This window comes from Pituophis catenifer, unplaced genomic scaffold, assembly GCF_029215685.1.
Source record: "Pituophis catenifer annectens isolate HBS135680 unplaced genomic scaffold, rPitCat1.0.hap2 SCAF_1, whole genome shotgun sequence".
Lineage (NCBI taxonomy): Eukaryota > Metazoa > Chordata > Lepidosauria > Squamata > Colubridae > Pituophis > Pituophis catenifer.
This window is the reverse complement of record NW_027256881.1, coordinates 130,241,520-130,258,908: the sequence shown is the minus strand read 5'-3', so window position 1 is coordinate 130,258,908 and position 17,389 is coordinate 130,241,520. Positions and strand designations below refer to the sequence as shown.

The window sequence follows — 17,389 nt, the reverse complement described above, 5'->3', positions numbered from 1 at the left end:
AAAATGTAGGTGGAAAATGAAGAATTCTCACAGTATACTGTATATGCAAAACAACCTACCTCAGAATTATGTTCAGCTTTTATGAATGCTAAACAGGAACTTAATTCCTTTTGTGCACTTGAAAGAGAATATTAATTGAATTATACAAAATAAAGGTACTGGGAGCAAGTGGGAAGAACTTATAAGCCTTTTGGCAGAAATATTTAAAGTTACATAATATTATGCCTACTTTTAATCATGCCTATATACAATTTTTTCTTTCTCTCTTTCTCTTTCCCTCAATTTTTACTCTCAGTTGTAGAATACTAAGTCAAATTAAGAAACCAGGATGATCCCCACCCTTTTTCTCTTCTGCAAGCAGGTAAAAACTTGTCTCTTCCAGACAGCCTTTGAGGATTAATTGTAACCAGCAGTACCAAATAATTGCTAATTTAATTTTAGCCCATTTTCTTAATACTGAAATTGGAAATTAGATTGTGGATTTTATTGATTTTAAAGCTGACTTGCACAGCATTAAACTGTTTTATACTGTAGATTCTTTACACAGCCTAGAGTCTGCTACGTTTCTCACAATGCATGAAAAATAAAATACATTCAACATTATGTGAAATGTTTCACATAATTGTGCCTATAGAAGTATGCCTTTTCATGTACAAACGGTGTTTCCTTTTGAGTTACTGGTGATGAGTATGGCTGGGTGCATGCAATACACTTGATCCTAAAGATAAAGGAGTCCCTGCGGATTTTCTCCAGTAGTCATAAGTGACTTTAGGGAACAGTGCTCATCTCTGTTTAAAGAGCCACTCAGCCAGCGCTATCCAAAGATTTTTCCACAGTCATGTGGCTAGCGTTACATCCCGGAGTGCTGTTACCTTCCCATCAAAAATGATACCTATTTATTTGCTCGCATTGTATGCTTTCAAACTACTAGGTTGGCAGGAGATAAGACAAGGACAGGAGCTCACCCATCGTGCAATGCTCTGGCCTTGAACCTGGGCTGTTGGCTTTTCAGCCAACAAACCCAGAGTCTTAACCACTGAGCTTTCGCACTGCTCCCAACTTAGTCCTAAACTCTGGTTTATTTATTTATCATTTAGAAATTGCCCAATTCTGTGCGATCTACAAATAGACACACACACACACACACACACACACACACACACACGTATGTATGTATGTATGTATGTATGTATGTATGTATATGTTTTCTTTCCTTTTCGTAGGCTTTATGTGTGTTTCTCTTTAGCCAGGTTCTTCCTACATAAACTAAGATTTTTATGCAGCCCTAGTTCAGTGAAATCACAGTCCACTAGTTTCTAGGCTTTTTTTTCTGGCAGCCAGCAAACACTCTGCTGCCCATTGGGAGACTAAGGAGACTAAGATAGATCTATTTCAGACTTATAAGTCCTCATTAGTTAGCCACACCCTCATCCCATGTATCCTACAAAAAGAAAGAAAACAAATACTGTACCTTTACAGGGAGGATACATGGATGAAGGTGTGGCTAACTGATGAGGACTTATAAGTCTGAAATAGATCTATCTTAGTCTCCTTAGTCTCCCAATGGGCAGCAGAGTGTTTGCTGGCTGCCAGAAAAAAAAAAGCCTAGAAACTAGTGGATTGTGATTTCACTGAACTAGGGCTGCATAAAAATCTTGATTTACGTAGGAAAAACCTGGATATATATATATATATATATATATATATATATATATATAGATATATATATAGATATAGATATATATAGATATAGATATATATATATAGATATAGATATATATATATATATATATATATATCTCGGATATATAGCATATGCTATATATGTCTTTTTCTTTTTCGTAGGCTTTTATGTGCATATTCTTTCTAGCCAGGTTTTACCTACGTAAACTAAGTTGTTTTGCAGCTCTGTTATATATATATCTATATCTATATATAGCATGATCGGAGATGCCGTCTCTCTATAAATACTGGTGGGGAGATGTGAAGTGCTGGCTTTGTTGTTGTAAGCGGGTTGGTTGGCTGTGTTGTTACATTTGATTAGTTGATGGAGTTGATGTTTGCAGATTAGTCGGCTGTTTTGTAACATCCTGTGTGGGCGAGGTCCTAGCTGTGTGCCGATCAGGCTCTTGTGTTGTAACGACCTCGGTAATGGGCCATGTGGCACAACATCCTGAGTTCTGTGATGTACTGTCTTGAGCAGATGGCTGTGATGCAACATCCCGGGCTTTGGTTTGGCTCCGAGTCTGAGGTCTTGTCATGTGCTCATGGCATGTGTTAGTTTGCTTTGTGTGGGGATCGGAGGGGGATGCAGCAGCTGGCGATGCCACTGCGGTCCGGCTCCTGGACAGTGGCTGTATTTCATCTATGGGATGGGATTGGCTTTGAATCTGGTGAAGATGATTGGTGGTGGCGTCATGTGTTATCCTGGGTCTGGTGTCAATGTTTGTGGCTGGGGCTCGTTTGTTGACTAGGGCTAGTTTCCAGATGTCTGGTAGGTGGGAGGTATCGTCACATTTATTCATGTTATGGGGGTGTTTCTCTATTTCGATAGCTTCCATAATTATTCTCTTGTTGAAGTGTTCAGTTTTGGAGATTAATTTGGTTCTTTCAAAATCAATTTCATGTCCTGTTGTTTTAAGGTACTGGAAAAGGGAGGAAGTTTTTTCTTCTTTTCTGACTGCGTTCTTGTGTTCTGCGATGCATACATTTATTCTCCTATTGGTTTGTCCAATGTATGTGGCTGGGCAGATTTTGCATGATATTTCATAGACTCCTTGGTTTTCTAGCTGGATCTTGTCTTTGAGGTTTCTTAAGATGTTGGCTATTTTTTGGTCAGGGTAGAAGGTTGTCTAGATGTTGTGTTTGTGGAGAATTTTGCTTTGTGGTGCCTTTAATGTAAGGGAGGAGGGAGATTTTATTTGTGGTGCCTTTAATGTAAGGGAGGAGGGCGATGCTGTTGTCCTGTTCTGTGTCTCGGTTCTTGGGGGGGGGTGCCTCCCTTTGGATTAGGTTTGGATATACAGTATATATATAATAATTACAGTTAAAAACAAGAATAAAATAATTAAAAAGATGGGAAGGGACTTCAGAGATCTGTGGACCCCAAGTGAGTAAGCAGAGCCAGGTCTTCAAGCATTTTTACAAAAGGTCAGGAGAGTGGAGGATCAGGGGAGTCTTCTGCCTGTGAAATGGATGGAAAAGGGGTTTGGATGTACGGCTTAGGTAGTGGGGGTATAATGGGGTGTTTTACCTTCCAATGTAGTATCAAAAATGTTTCTTCTGCAAGATAGGATGTTGTGTTTTTAGGGCCCTGCCATATGTACACCGATTTCCCTCTCACAGACATAGATGATTTAGAACAGGGGCCCCCACCCCTGGTCCATGGACTGGCACCGGTCCACAACATACCCGCAACCAGGCTGTGCAAACAAGCAAAGCTCTATCTGTAGGATGCAGGGAGCATACAAAACCATGCCCCCTCCAGTCTGTGGAACTGGTCCCTGGAGCCCAAAAGGTTGGGGGCCACTCCTTTAGTACATCCTAAAAATCAATACCAATCAATGCGGCTTTGTCAAAGGATCTAGTACTACAAACTCTGCAGTTCAAATGCTTATGGAGAAACACCGAGAAAAGCAGAAAACCAAACATTTGGTTTTCCTCGATCTTGAAAAAGTCTTTGATCATGTTCCACATCAGTTACTCTTAAGGTATGTGCTAGGTGACCATGTTGTTCCTGGGCAACTCATAACATGGGTCCAGATGCTATATACAAATACCAGCAGTTTCATGTGATGCACTGTTGGCCTTTCCGACAGCTTTCTTGTGAAAGTTTGTGAAAAAGAGCCTTGATAGTACAGGGGTTTAGTGCACCCTGTTATTAACACAGCTGCCTGCAATTTCTGCTGGTTCGAATCTCTCCAAGGCTCAAGGTTGACTCAGCCTTCCATCCTTTCTAAGGTAGGTGAAATGAGGACCCAGTTTGTGGGGGCAATAAGCTGACTTTGTATAAAATATACAAAAGAATGAAGGCTATTGCTTAAAGCATTGTAAGCCGCCCTGAGTCTCCGGAGAAGGGCGGCATATAAATCAAATTTAAAAAAAAAAAAAAGTTGGCATTCATGAAAGTTCAGCATTATCACCATTGCTGTTCATTCTTGTCATGGATATTACCACAAAAGAACTGCAACATGAAAACCCCTGGACCTTGCTCTATGCCAATGATGTCATGCTCGCAGCTACCACCAGACAATAACTGCAGCGGTATGCATAAACTGCCTTTGCCAATTTTGCCTGTGCCTCAACATCAAAAAGACTGAATAACAGCCTGAGCACTGCCACTGTACAAGTCAGTAGTGAAGATCTAGTGAAGATCTAGTTAAGACCAACATCTTCCATTGGTCTTCACGATCTTGGTCAACACCTAGGCTCCCATCTACAAAGTGATGGCAGCATCAAAGATGAAACAAGGTTATCACTTGAGGTTTTATACTGTTACAGAGCTTTGGAGCCTGCCCATTACTTGGGATGATTGATGTGACAGAATTTAACATTTTCCTTATTTGTGAAGAGAATGCAAGAGTAAGAAATCTTTTGATGCTATTTGTGAACGGCCAGTCAATTCACCAATCTTGGTTGTGCCACCTTACGCTATGGGGTTACTTTATCAGGTTTCCTTTCACTTCAGTGAAGCAGAAGAGAAAGCCATTAATGAGGAAAGTACCTGAAAAGCAAATTGACCCATGTATCTCACATTTAATCATTACCTGCATTTGTTCAGTCTTCTTGCTAAGAGTTGACACTGACTTGATTGCACATAATCAATCACTTATATCACCTCTAGCTCAAAAAAGGACAAAATAATAATGTACCGCAACTGGATTTAATTCAAGTCCCATTTTCTGGAAGTGAGTGAAGGAACAAATCCCTCTGCTCTTCAAACCACCTGTAGTCTTTTGTTGGGGAGGGAAGGGACAGATTTTTGTAATACCTACATTTTTCTCTCTCTAAATTTGGCTAAGTTATTTGGGGTTATGAGTTATAGACTCTCTATTGTTTTTTTCCCAAGGATCCTGTGTCCTTTCATCAGGTTTTTATGTTTCCTGATTAGTGGTTAATGTATTGAGCTAGGAATATGGTGGTCTAATTTCTAGTGCACTTCAGCCCTGGAAGCTCACTGGGTGTCTTTGCACTATCCACTTCTCTCAGGCCAATATCTCATAAGATTTCCATGGGAAAAACTGAAGGAGGGATTCCAGTGCATGCCCTCTTAAGCTTCTGAACAAAAGGCAGGGTATAAATTAATAAGCACAACATAATGGTGGTTTCTTTCTGATTTAGCAATCCATGATTAAAGCAAATCTTATTTAACCTAAGATGTGAAAGCAGCCTAGACCCTTCTAAATGTGCTGCAGTCAGAAATATCTTAACATTTAGCCTTAAACAATTCTCATCATCTTTTTTTTTTACATGTAGGATAAGCCTGTCTTCAAAATGAGATTCTATTGAGTTTTATAAATAGATTTATACTGATTATCTACAATCTACAAGTAGATTGTAGATAATCAGTATTATTTTCAGACAATAGTACTAGAAGGCAGGTACATAGTCAATTAGATATGTCCAACAAAAATACATTATCTTGACAACTTGATTTAAATTTACTTTTCTATTTTCACATTTCTCCTCTCCTACAGTATTTCCTCATTTAATAAATACATACTTCTGTTGTGGCCCCGCCCTCTGAGTCTATCTCATCGGAGGAAGAAGGCTCCGAACATGAGGGAGAGGAGTCAGCCAGGCCTCCCTCTCCAGGCCCCTCCCCTCTGGCACTGTCTCAGGTGCCGGCCGAGGGAGAGGAGATTAGCCAGAGATTAGTCTCTGATGAGAGCGAGGAAGGAGAGCCATCCTGGATGCATGCCAACGAAGGCATGATAAAAGGTTGCAGCAGTTAAGGAGGCGTGCTAGGGATTAGAACTGAGTCACTGGACCACACCCCAGAGACTATATAAGAGAGGGTGGTGGCTGGTAAAACTCTGTGACGAACAAAAACTAATTCTGGCTAGTCACTTGAACAACGCCTGAAGCTGCCGAAGGGATATTGTTTTGCTGGACTATTTACAATGTGTATGTAATGTTATGTTATCTGTTGAAGTAAAGCTCTTGGCAGAGGGTGCTTATATTGTTGCAAAGTTTGAGATAACGACCTGTGTGCGTGCCAAGTGCTTCCTTAACCCTCGGCTGGCGGTGTTTGTGTGTGTGTGGAGACGGGGACAGATCAACTTCAGTTTATATCAAGAACAAAAAATAACTATTGTGAGCCATGATAGGCATAAGAAGCCAAAGGAGAAAAATGTTACTGAAATTTAAACTTTCATGGAGATAATTTTTTCAAACGTAGTATCAAAAATTTGAATATGGTTATGGATCTGTTTTTTTTTTTAATATGGTAACCCGAAAACATAAAACTGCTCTCTCAAGGAGATTATTTATGGATATTTGAACTATCACAAAATCTTGTAGAAATGTGCCTAAACATGGAATTTGAACAACAGAATAGAGTCGGGTATGGCCAAACAGTTCAAGGAAGTAGTCATGTTTTTCTAGTTGCAGATTAGCTTAAATCCTTAAAAAGTCTGTTTCTAAGAATGTTATGGGGTTTCTTGAATTTGGATTCCTATAAGTACCCTGTAGAAACTCTTCTTCTGATACAATTTTAAGACAAAGGAGAAACCACTCACAGACTTACAATATTGCCAGTCAACTTGAGTCTAACTTACACACCAAAAGTTTCCAGGTATTGTTCATGGGTTTCATTATTTATCCTTTATTCCCACTGGGAATGGAAGTTCCAGCCTGCAGAGAGCTTTGGACCATATCCATTATTTGGGATGACTGATGCAACAGAATTTAACATTTATTATTGTCTGAATTTTGAGGTCTGAATAGTTTTGCTGTAATATATGAGTTTTGAAATATTCTGTGCAAATCAGCTCTATTTTTATTAATAATTTAAACTTCCCTGCATAGTTTATACAAGCTGGAAACATTAATGACATGCCACCTTATTTTATCTGTTGGTAATAATCATATTCCTTTTGGCTAGATTATTGAACATACATAAACCCCACAAACATAAGTCATCTGCTGTGTCCTATTTTATTCCCTCCCCCCCCCCCCGAGATAGTCATTATTTTTTCATAAATTTTGGGGGGATAAGTTTAGGGGTTTTTTGTATTAATTATACTGACTTCTTTTTAAATAAGAAAAAAGTAGCTTCACAATATTTTTGTAAGATTGCTTCCCAAAATGTGACTTTTTATTTTATCAGTATTATAACAGAAAATGTTTGTGGTCACGATGAAGACCCTACTTAGCGTATCATCACAGATGGTGCGAGAATTTGCATTCTAAATAGCTAAATCATTCTAAATTTGCATTCTAAATAGCTAAATAGCTAAATGCATTCTAAATAGTACATCATGTCTGTAACTTGTTAAAGTTGCTGAGTTCCTTCCTGAAATTATATGGCTGCCCTCTGTAGCTGCCAAGTGATCTTGAGAGATGATTGTCCTCTCATTTTTAATTGTTAAAGCTTTAAAGGATTAGTCAGGTGCTACTCTCATCCTCCTATGTATGTACTCTGAAGCACCCTTTCCAGGTTGAATTCAAAGCATTGCACCGTCCTAATATTTAGGACCAAGATAATAGGTTTCTCGTATCATCAGATTATAGTTGATTCACTATGATATTTAGCAACAAGTTAGATATAGTACAGTTGTGGATTTAAATAGCTTATAGATCATTATATTTACACATCCATGACTTCTAATCCTAGGCTCTGGATTAAAGTAAACCATTCATGAGGAGCTCCAAAAGATTATGCAAGAGGAACTCAGATTTTTCAGATCTGTACCTACTACAGAAAGTTCTTCATGCAAGATATGGATATAATCAGTGGTGGGATTCAAGTAATTTAACAACCGGTTTTGTGCCCTAATGATTTCTTCCAACAACCAGTTTGCCAAACTGCTCAGAAAGTTAACAACTGGTTCTCCCGAAGTGGTGCGAACTGGCTGAATCCCACCACTGGATATAATCATTGTGATAATTCATGTTTTGTTCTCAAATTACTATCCAGCAGCAGCCCAATTATATAATAATTATTAAAGCATGTATCTTCTTTTAATAATTCCCTCACTTCAGAACATTAACCTACTTGGTGGCAAAGCAGCTGATCCATTTCCAGGAAACTTTAAAGAGGATAGTTCAACCTTCCTTTAAGATTCTGAGACTTTGTAAGGCAAAATCTGATAAGCAAGACCAAGTTATCTAAAAACAGGGACTTCTAATTGAAATATCTCAAATCTTTACAAAAGTCCTTTTTTTTAATCACTATGAGATTCTCTTTGCTGTTAGTTAGAATATTGACAAATCTGGGACAAAAATCCAGCAAGAAGAACTTCAAAAATCAATGTTCTAAAAATCAGGCATAAGACAACTTTCCTTATTAGAATTATTTAGATAAGCAAAAAGGCAGTCTATCACCTGGCTGACCTACATACATAATTCCATGTTCAATATTTGATTTGAAGCAAGGAAGCTACGCAGATCTAGGGTAATAAGTGAAATAAACTGAAAGAGGTAAAAAAAATAACATGAAGGAAGGAGAATGGTAGATGAAACTCATAAAATTATTAAAGCAACTAAAACATGAAAAGAGGTTCATTTCTTATATAGCAAGAATTTGCTGAGTAAGAATAGAAAGGATAAGAAAAGCATTCTTGTAATGAAAGGGAAGGGGAAAAAAGAGGTCAGATCATGAAGGGAAAGAGACCACATGCATAGAATGAAAATAACAATGAAATAGCAGTCCAATCAAAACTTCCTGCGCTTTTTCTTATAAAAGAAACAATTTTTAAAGTTATGGCTGTTTCTCTCCCTCTTGCTTTCTGTTGCTCTTCTCTTCTGCCCTTCTACAAATACCAGATGAGTTGCTGGAACCATGGAGATGAATAAATCATGTTCAAACAGACAATTCAGCCATTTTTGCACTGCAAAAATGAAAGTGGTTGAGGGCCATCAGTTAATTACTCACAATTCCAGTTCACTTTGCTGATAAACACACCTTTAGTGGGGAAAGCCACAAAGCACAGATTGCAAACTAAGACAGAAGCCTTGTAAGAATCAACATGGCTCAAGCCAAGTGTTCAAAAAAGTGAACACTTGAGCAGATCCCATAGTGTAATGTCTCAAATAAATTTTTCATAGTTATGCCTACCCTGCAGGTAGATAACTTTGAAGATCTGACGTTTTAAATGACAATTCCCACAACACAATACAGTATGGGAATTCTGGGGACCACCGTCCAAAACATTTAAGAGCACTAAATTAATCTACCACATGTTTAATAGCTACAAAGGGAAATGTACTTTTGTTATTCTTTTCAAGTAATTGAACTTCAGTTTCTCTTTTGAGAATTTGTTATAATGACATCACTTTGAAATTACCTTTATTAGAATTAGAAATTTTGAAAATTTCTTTCAGGAAGTTTTGAAACATAATAGCAATATTGATGACATAATTCAATATTGGTGACAGTAATGATTATAAGAGCGAGTTTGGTCTACTGGTTAAAGCATTAGGCTAGAAACCTGCAAACTGTGATTTGTGGTCCTGCTTTAGGCATGAAAGTCAGCTAGATTACTTTGGGGCAGTCATTATATCTCAGCCCACAGGACTGTTATGGCAGGGAAAATAGGAAGGAGTACTAGGTATATCTTGAGTTATTTATAAAAATAGTAACAGTGGGATTAAGAAAAATCTAAAATAAATAAAAACCCACCATAAGATTTGAAGCACTTACATTTGCATTGGGAACACTTCCACTAACACAGATGACATCTTGTTTTTGAATTGTTAGTATCTCTTTTGAAAGCTTCAATCGGATTTCATAGGCATTTTCAGATATTTCATCATATAGCAAAGCAATTCCAGTTTTTGTCTGTAAAGCAAAATAATATCAGAGATCAAAATGACAGACTTCTGAGCATGTTTCTTTTCAAAATGATAAGGTTGTCTCTATAATGCCAGATGTGCCTATCTATAATAACAGATATTTCTCATCTATTTCTTCAGAGCAGAGTGTTAAGAAGTTACAGGGAGATTTTTAGGGGAAGAATTCCAAATTCCAATTTAGTTCTTGCATACAAGCAAAATTACATAGCATAACTGATAAAAAGGCCTCAGCTAGTTCCATCCCCATTTTGACAGAGAAGACCAATTCTTCTATATAGTCCCCTAAATAATTTATTAAACCTTCGCCACTTTCAACGTAACACTGCTGTTGCACTTTCCTCCCAATGCTAGGCCAAAAACTACTTTAACCATTTTAGTAAGTGACCTCAAATTCTGAAAGTAACGGTACAGAAAAAGAAAAGAAAATCTACACTGCATTACAGCATCCAGTCAAGTAAAGGTATTTACTTTGGGATATTGAGATATTTCTTGGCAAGTAGATATGTTACAGGATACACTCATTAGTTCAGCAATTATAGAAACTTATGGCACTGTTGAAAAAATGGTTTTACCATCAGTCCTCGAAATTTCTGCTGTCACAAGTATCCCTGTGATCACATGACTGTGATCCAGACATTCAGGTGGCCTGGCTCATGATAACATCACAGTGAACAACGTCATGTGATTGCCACTTGCGACCTTCCCTGCAAAGTCAATGGGGAAGTCAGCAGGGAAGATTATAAATTGCTCCAGTAAGTCTCTCCTGCTGCATTTTTCCCCAAGGATTCTATTGAGGAGTGCAAAGTCTGTACATCCCCCCATCTGCAGCACCACCTTCCCTCCTGTAGCCTCAGCTGACCTGCTCAAGGCCTCTTCCAGCCTCTCCCCATCACCCTCTCACATGGCACCCATGCACCTCCTGTGCTCCTGCCTCTTCACGCTTAACGACCCACACTTCCTGGGATTACAACGGCAATCCGGACTGCTGTTGATAAGCAATGCAGTTACATGATGTCACATTTTAAGACTGCATTGCTTAGCAGTGGCAATGCTGGTCTCAACTGCCAACATAACCTGAGGACCTCTATTATCTTTGGGCAGCACAAGAATAATATACTTGATCCCGCTTCCTTCAAGGTTTTACAAAACTACTGCAGAAGTTTGACCTTAGATTTAAAAACATTTCTACAACCAAAAATTGTTTTAGTATAAAAACATTAGTATAAAGATTTAGTATAAAAGTAAAACTTGGGGAGGGGAACCATATCTGAATTAAAACCGAAGAAGATAAGCACTGTATTAAATTTACTAAAGTAGGGTAACATTTTGATATTTTTTATTTATTTATTTATTTTCAATTTATATACCGCCCTTCTCCCTGAGGACTCAGGGCGGTGCACAGCCAGAATTAAAAACATGAAATACAAATATTAAAAACAATTAAAATCTATATAAATTTGGCCCAAAATTTAAAAAACCACAAACCAATTAAACATTTAAAAATTTAAAAAAAATTCTTCCTAAGCCAGCCCGGCTTGCTGGAAAAAGTGGGTTTTAAGGGCACGGCGGAAGGCACTGAGGTCTTGGATTCTCCTTATCTCTGGGGGCAGCTGATTCCAGAGGGTAGGTGCCCCCACAGAGAAGGCTCTCCCCCTGGGGGTCACCAGCCTACATTGTTTGGCTGATGGCACCCTGAGGAGGCCCTCTCTGTGGGAGCGCACGGGTCGCTGGGAGGTCGTCGGTAGCAGCAGGCGGTCTCGAAGATAGCTAGGCCCTATGCCATGGAGCGCTTTAAAGGTGATAACCAACACCTTGAAGCGCACCCGGAAGACCACTGGGAGCCAGTGCAGCTCACGCAGGAGCAGTGTTACATGGGAGCGCCATGCTGCTCCCATCACTACCCACGCTGCTGCGTTCTGGACCAGCTGGAGCCTCCGGGTGCCCCTCAAGGGGAGCCCCATGTAGAGAGCATTGCAGTAGTCAAGGCGAGAGGTGACGAGGGCGTGAGTGACTGTGCACAGGGAATCCCAATCAAGAAAGGGCCGCAACTGGCGAATCAGGCGAACCTGATAAAAGGTCCCCCTGGTTACAGCCGTCAGATGTTCCTCCAAGGACAGCTGCATATCCAAGAGGCCTCCCAGATTGCGAGCCCTTTCTGTGGGGGCCAAGGACTCGCCCCCAATAGTCAGTGATGGAGTCAACTGACTATATCGGGATGCCGGGAGCCACAGCCACTCAGTCTTGGAAGGGTTGAGCTTGAGCCTGTTCTTCCCCATCCAGATCCGCACAGCCTCCAGGCACTGAGACATCACTTCAAGGGCATCGTTGGAGTGGCCTAGGGTGGAGATGTACAGCTGGGTGTCATCAGCGTACTGATGGTATCTCACCCCGAAGCCACGGATGATCTCGCCCAGCGGCTTCACATAAATGTTGAACAGAAGGGGCGAGAGGACCGATCCCTGCGGCACTCCACAGATGAGAGGCCTCGAGGTCGACCTCTGCCCCCCTGCCAACACAAACTGCGACCGGTCAGAGAGAAAGGAGGAGAACCACCGCAATACGGTGCCTCCCACCCCCAACTCTTCCAGCCGGTGCAGCATGATTCCATGGTCGATGGTATCAAAGGCCGCTGAGAGGTCTAACAGGACCAGAACAGAGGAGCAACCCCTGTCCCGAGCCCTCCAGAGATCATCAACCAACGCGACCAATGCCGTTTCCATGCTGTGCCCAGACCTGAAACCTGACTGGAACAGATCTAGATAAGATGTTATGCAGGAAGTCAGTAGGAAACAAGAAGACTTCTGACCCACTATTCATCTTTTATCTATCATTATATTGAAAATACAAGTAGAAATGTCAGGTATTGGCAAAGGAAGCAACAAAGTAATAAAATTTATTGCATGCTTTTTGATTTAGATAAAATATATGATAAACTTGAAATATGGAACATTTTATGAATATGGAGTTGAAGATTGGTTGATGAATGTGATAATAGTAGTATATAATGGAAATAAAACATGCAGGTGACAATAGTTCAACACTGAGCCAGGAGCATAAAAAAAAGATGTATAAGATCCTCTTTCTTATTTAACTGGACAGCCCATGGCCAATTGGACCAACCTTTCAAGGATATTTCCTTACTTAAATAGAGAAACAGAATGGCCACGGGTGCGGGGATACCCCCCCCCCCAAAAAAAATAAAACAATGAGAGAATGCTTCTCCACTGACTTTGCTTATGAGAGGTTGGCAGGGAGAGAGAAATGGAAGGAGTCAATTTATGGGATGGGATGCTAGCCAAAAGATGGAGGGTGTTATGAGAATGAATGATTGAATATGAGAATTAAGAGAATGAATATTTCTTTTTAAAAATTGAATACGGTAGCATGTATCTGTATACTTCGTCATATAGAACTGAAAACTGGGTATGTCGGGTAAAATATAAAACTAAGATGAATGTGTTAGAAATGTGCTATGTTAAAAATGCATTTTTGTAAAAACAGAAGGGATAGACTCAACAATGAATGGGTACCAAAAAGTACACAGAGATGGTATGGTCATATAAACAGAATGAATGAGGATCAAACTGTCAAACATAATTACTGCTGGCCTTGGGTACAATAAAGTAGAACTGTCTCTGAAGGAACTGTGAAAAGGTTGAGAAGAAAGAGATGATTAGGAAAGTTGTAATCAGATAAAATTGATAAGAAATTTTTAAAAAGTATGGAGAGGTTTGGTGAATAATGTTGGTTAAAAATAGATCTTTTTCTTTCCCCCACTCCTTCTCTTACTACTTATCCCAAGAAATAAGAGAGGATTGCTTTTCATTTAGAGTATTTTCACAATTTAATAGTTTTATAATCTTGTGAAAGTATTCAGATCCAGGCTTAGTCTGGCTGGAGGTTGTATTGATTTGGATGAGGAGAAACCAGCTGCAACTCAACCCTAGCAAGATGCGGTGGTTGACCTTCTGGGATCAAGAGAGTTGATATCTCTGACTCTGGATGAGGTAACACTCCCTCGTGCACATGGGGTGCACAATTTGGGGGTTGATTTGGACTCACAGCTCCTGCTGAAAGTGCAGGTGGCAGCCATGGCCAGTGGGACCTTTGCCTAAATCTATCTTGTGTGCTAATTGAACTCATTCCTGACCAGGAGGCCATGCTCATGGTCACCCATGCTTTAATCACCTCCCATATAGATTACTCCAAAGCACTCTACATGGGGCTGCCCTTGGAAGATCATCCAGAAGCTGCAACTGGTCCAGAATGCAGTAGCACACTCAGTTTGGGTTGTCACATGGTAACATTACTGTTGTATGAGCTGCACTGGCTTCCACTTGCAATCCAAAGTGCTGGTTATCACCTTTAAAGCCCTACATAGCAGAGGGTCAGGTTATTTGTGGAACCAACTCTCCCGGAAGATATCTGCCCATGCTATTAACTTAGACAGACCTGCACTCCAAGTCTTTTCCCTTGAATGTTGCCATCTGATGGGACTTCTGAGGTGTGCCTTCTTGGTAGCCACCTAGTCCTTTGGAACAGCTTCCCACTGGAGATCAGAGGGGCTCCTGCCCTTTTTGACTTCCAGAGGGCTGTGAAGACCTGGTCTCTCCCCAGGCTGGCTAGGGTGAGCTGTGAAGATATTTGATCTAGTGCTGGGAAATGGTGGCAAATACAGTATCTGTAACTTGGATGTAGGATGAGGGTGGAGGTTCGTTCTCCAGGATTGTGGGTTGATTTCTGAATGTTTCATTACCAGGCTAGGTAACATCTTCAGCAGAGTTTAGGGAATGTCTGTGTCCTTCTGCTTATAAAGCCTTTGTGGGGAAGTAGGTCTTGTGATGGAGAAGTCACACTAGAGAGTCACATGACATCAGGTGAGGATCTTGTGATGGGTGTGGTGTGGGTGTGTCAAGTGAGTATCTTGTGATGGGTATGTTTGGAGGGTATGTTTTAAACTATGTTTTGTGGATTGTTGTGCAAAATTTTTAATTATACAAACTAAGACATGGGTCAAAGAACACCAGTATGAAGCTATTGTCAGAAAAAAAAAAATACTGCCTTCAGAAGGAAAGACGCTTACGTTTTCAGTGAATAAAAAACCCAAAGTCTGCCGGCCACTGCATACCAGGCGAGGTACTTCACTTGCAATCTCAAAACAAAATTGGATGTTGCTGTCTCCACTGTGGGTGAGTCAAAAACTATCTTTTTAGATGAAATATGGAAAGCTTCATCTTATCTGAGTAGTTTCAGAGAACACAGGATCCACTACTTATAAAGCAATTCCTGAAAAGCATTTTCAATAAAGAAAAAATACAAACATATATAAATGTACCATTTAAAAAATTTGGGGTTCATCATTGAGATATAGGTGTAAACCTGGTTTGAGATTGGAGTCACTTTGAAAATTTAGTCTGTTTAAAAATCCTCAAAACAGTTGATAAGAGACTGAAAATCTATAAAATAAACAATAATCTGCATGCATTTCATGTTGGCAAATAACCATGCATTGTCTTGCGGTCAATGAATAGTTGTAGGATGCATTTACCACTGAAAGAGGGAAATGCTCGTAATGGATTTGGTTTCCAAACTGAGATAAAGAGGTTTTCTTTATGTCCTAGCCGACTCCACGTTTCAGAAATGAGATATTTCATTTCTATACAAACACGAGGGAGAAAAATACCTTCTCAAATATAATCAAAAGTAGCAAGTGTACTTTCATCAGAATTAAACTATAATATTCCTTCATCTTTTATGTGAACAAGCTACACTTTGATGTAGCTTTCGAATAACGAACAACCGTGTCTTCTTAATTTGAAGGTACTGCTCCCGTAATTTGGGCACACTATGTGAACAGATAATGGAATTAGGAAAGCATGATTTTGCTTTGCAAAGTCAGATGACAATCATTAAGGCAGATAGGCAAGCTCAAAGAGATTACTGGTAATGCCTTTGGAAGAGTTACAGGTTACTAAAAGGAATAGGTCAAAATCCTGCACATTTCTCTGTATATCAGGGGGCACCAACTCAGCAGTATTTAATTAACTGCTTTGATGCCTAGAGAGCCAATGTAGTCTTCTAGTTAAGATATTGGACTGGTAACAGGAAGATCCAAATTCAAGTATACTTTCATAGAAATTCACAGAGTCTTCTTTCAGCCCAACTCCCCAGCACTGTTAATAGAAAAAGTAGGAGTACTATATACATTTCTGCTGCTCCTGAATTTAAAAAGTATACATGGAAAGCTCTGATCATCTCACCTGACACTCTGCAGAGAGAATCACGACAGAGGGGAAGGGAGGGAAATGAGAAGAGTGGAAAGAGAGATTTACAAACATCAACACGAGGCTGGAAGGGAAGAAAGATGCAATCATTATCCTAGTCTGGCTCTGCTGAGAGAGAAAGCTAAAAACAACTTTAAAAGCTTGCCAGTGTTTTGCAAGCTGCAATATTTTACAAGCAATTTAAGATTATTTAAGGCATGAAAACACCCTTCATTTTTTAAAAAATCTGACTTTGGTGAATGACAGTGGCAGTCTTCAAAATGAAACTCTTACGTCAGGAATTGTGCAATGATAAACAATCAATATGAAATAATTTATTTCATAAAATTGTAAGATACTATCATTGTTCTATATGCTATATGTTAAATTAATATGCATATTTACTTCTTCCCTAATCGTAGCACCAATGAAACCATTCGTTTTATTCTTGGAGGTGGGTTTGTACAAATATCATGTTAAGGACTTGTGGTAGGTACCAGAATGTGGGATTTTGTTTAAGAATGCCTTACATGCAAACTTAATGAATGCACGGGGAGAGAAATGGGATGATGTAAGCAAGCTGCTCCAAGTTATGCAAATTTCCTCTTCTGAACAGATGCCATGTCTGCATATAGGAATTCTTTACAGAGTAGTTTTACTACCGGTCCTGTGGGTGTGGCTTGGTGGGCGTGGCAGGGGAAGGATACTGCAAAATCTCCATTTCCACCCCACTCTGGGCCAGCCAGAGCTGGTATTTGCCAGTTCTCCGAACTACTCAAAATTTCCACTACCGGTTCTCCAGAACCTGTCAGAACCTGCTAAATTTCACCCCTGGTATATATACTTTAATACACTCCACCCATATTCTCCGAAATCAATTAAGGTGAGGGACTTCTTGATATATGCTACACATAACAATGCTTCATTCTCAATTCTCCAAACAAACTAGACATTAGTAATGACTTACAAAATAAGCTGTGGGGGAATAAAACATAGTAAAAATGCTGCACTTAGTGGAGAGTGGTAGAAGGATTCCAAAGGTTTTCAGAAGATCTATGCTTTTTTTTTAAGAGAAGGGTATAGCAAGTTCTTACCATATCATATTTCAC

General features: G+C 39.6%; 1 protein-coding gene across 1 annotated transcript in view; it reads right to left on the bottom strand.

The window, feature by feature from the left end:
- SNTG2 (syntrophin gamma 2) overlaps nucleotides 1-17,389 on the bottom strand; it is a 255,669-nt gene that overhangs the window by 142,912 nt on the left and 95,368 nt on the right. The window contains exon 2 of the mRNA XM_070955055.1: nucleotides 9,866-10,003. Within this exon, the coding sequence (XP_070811156.1) occupies nucleotides 9,866-10,003 (138 nt within the window). The remainder of the gene's footprint in view (nucleotides 1-9,865; nucleotides 10,004-17,389) is intronic.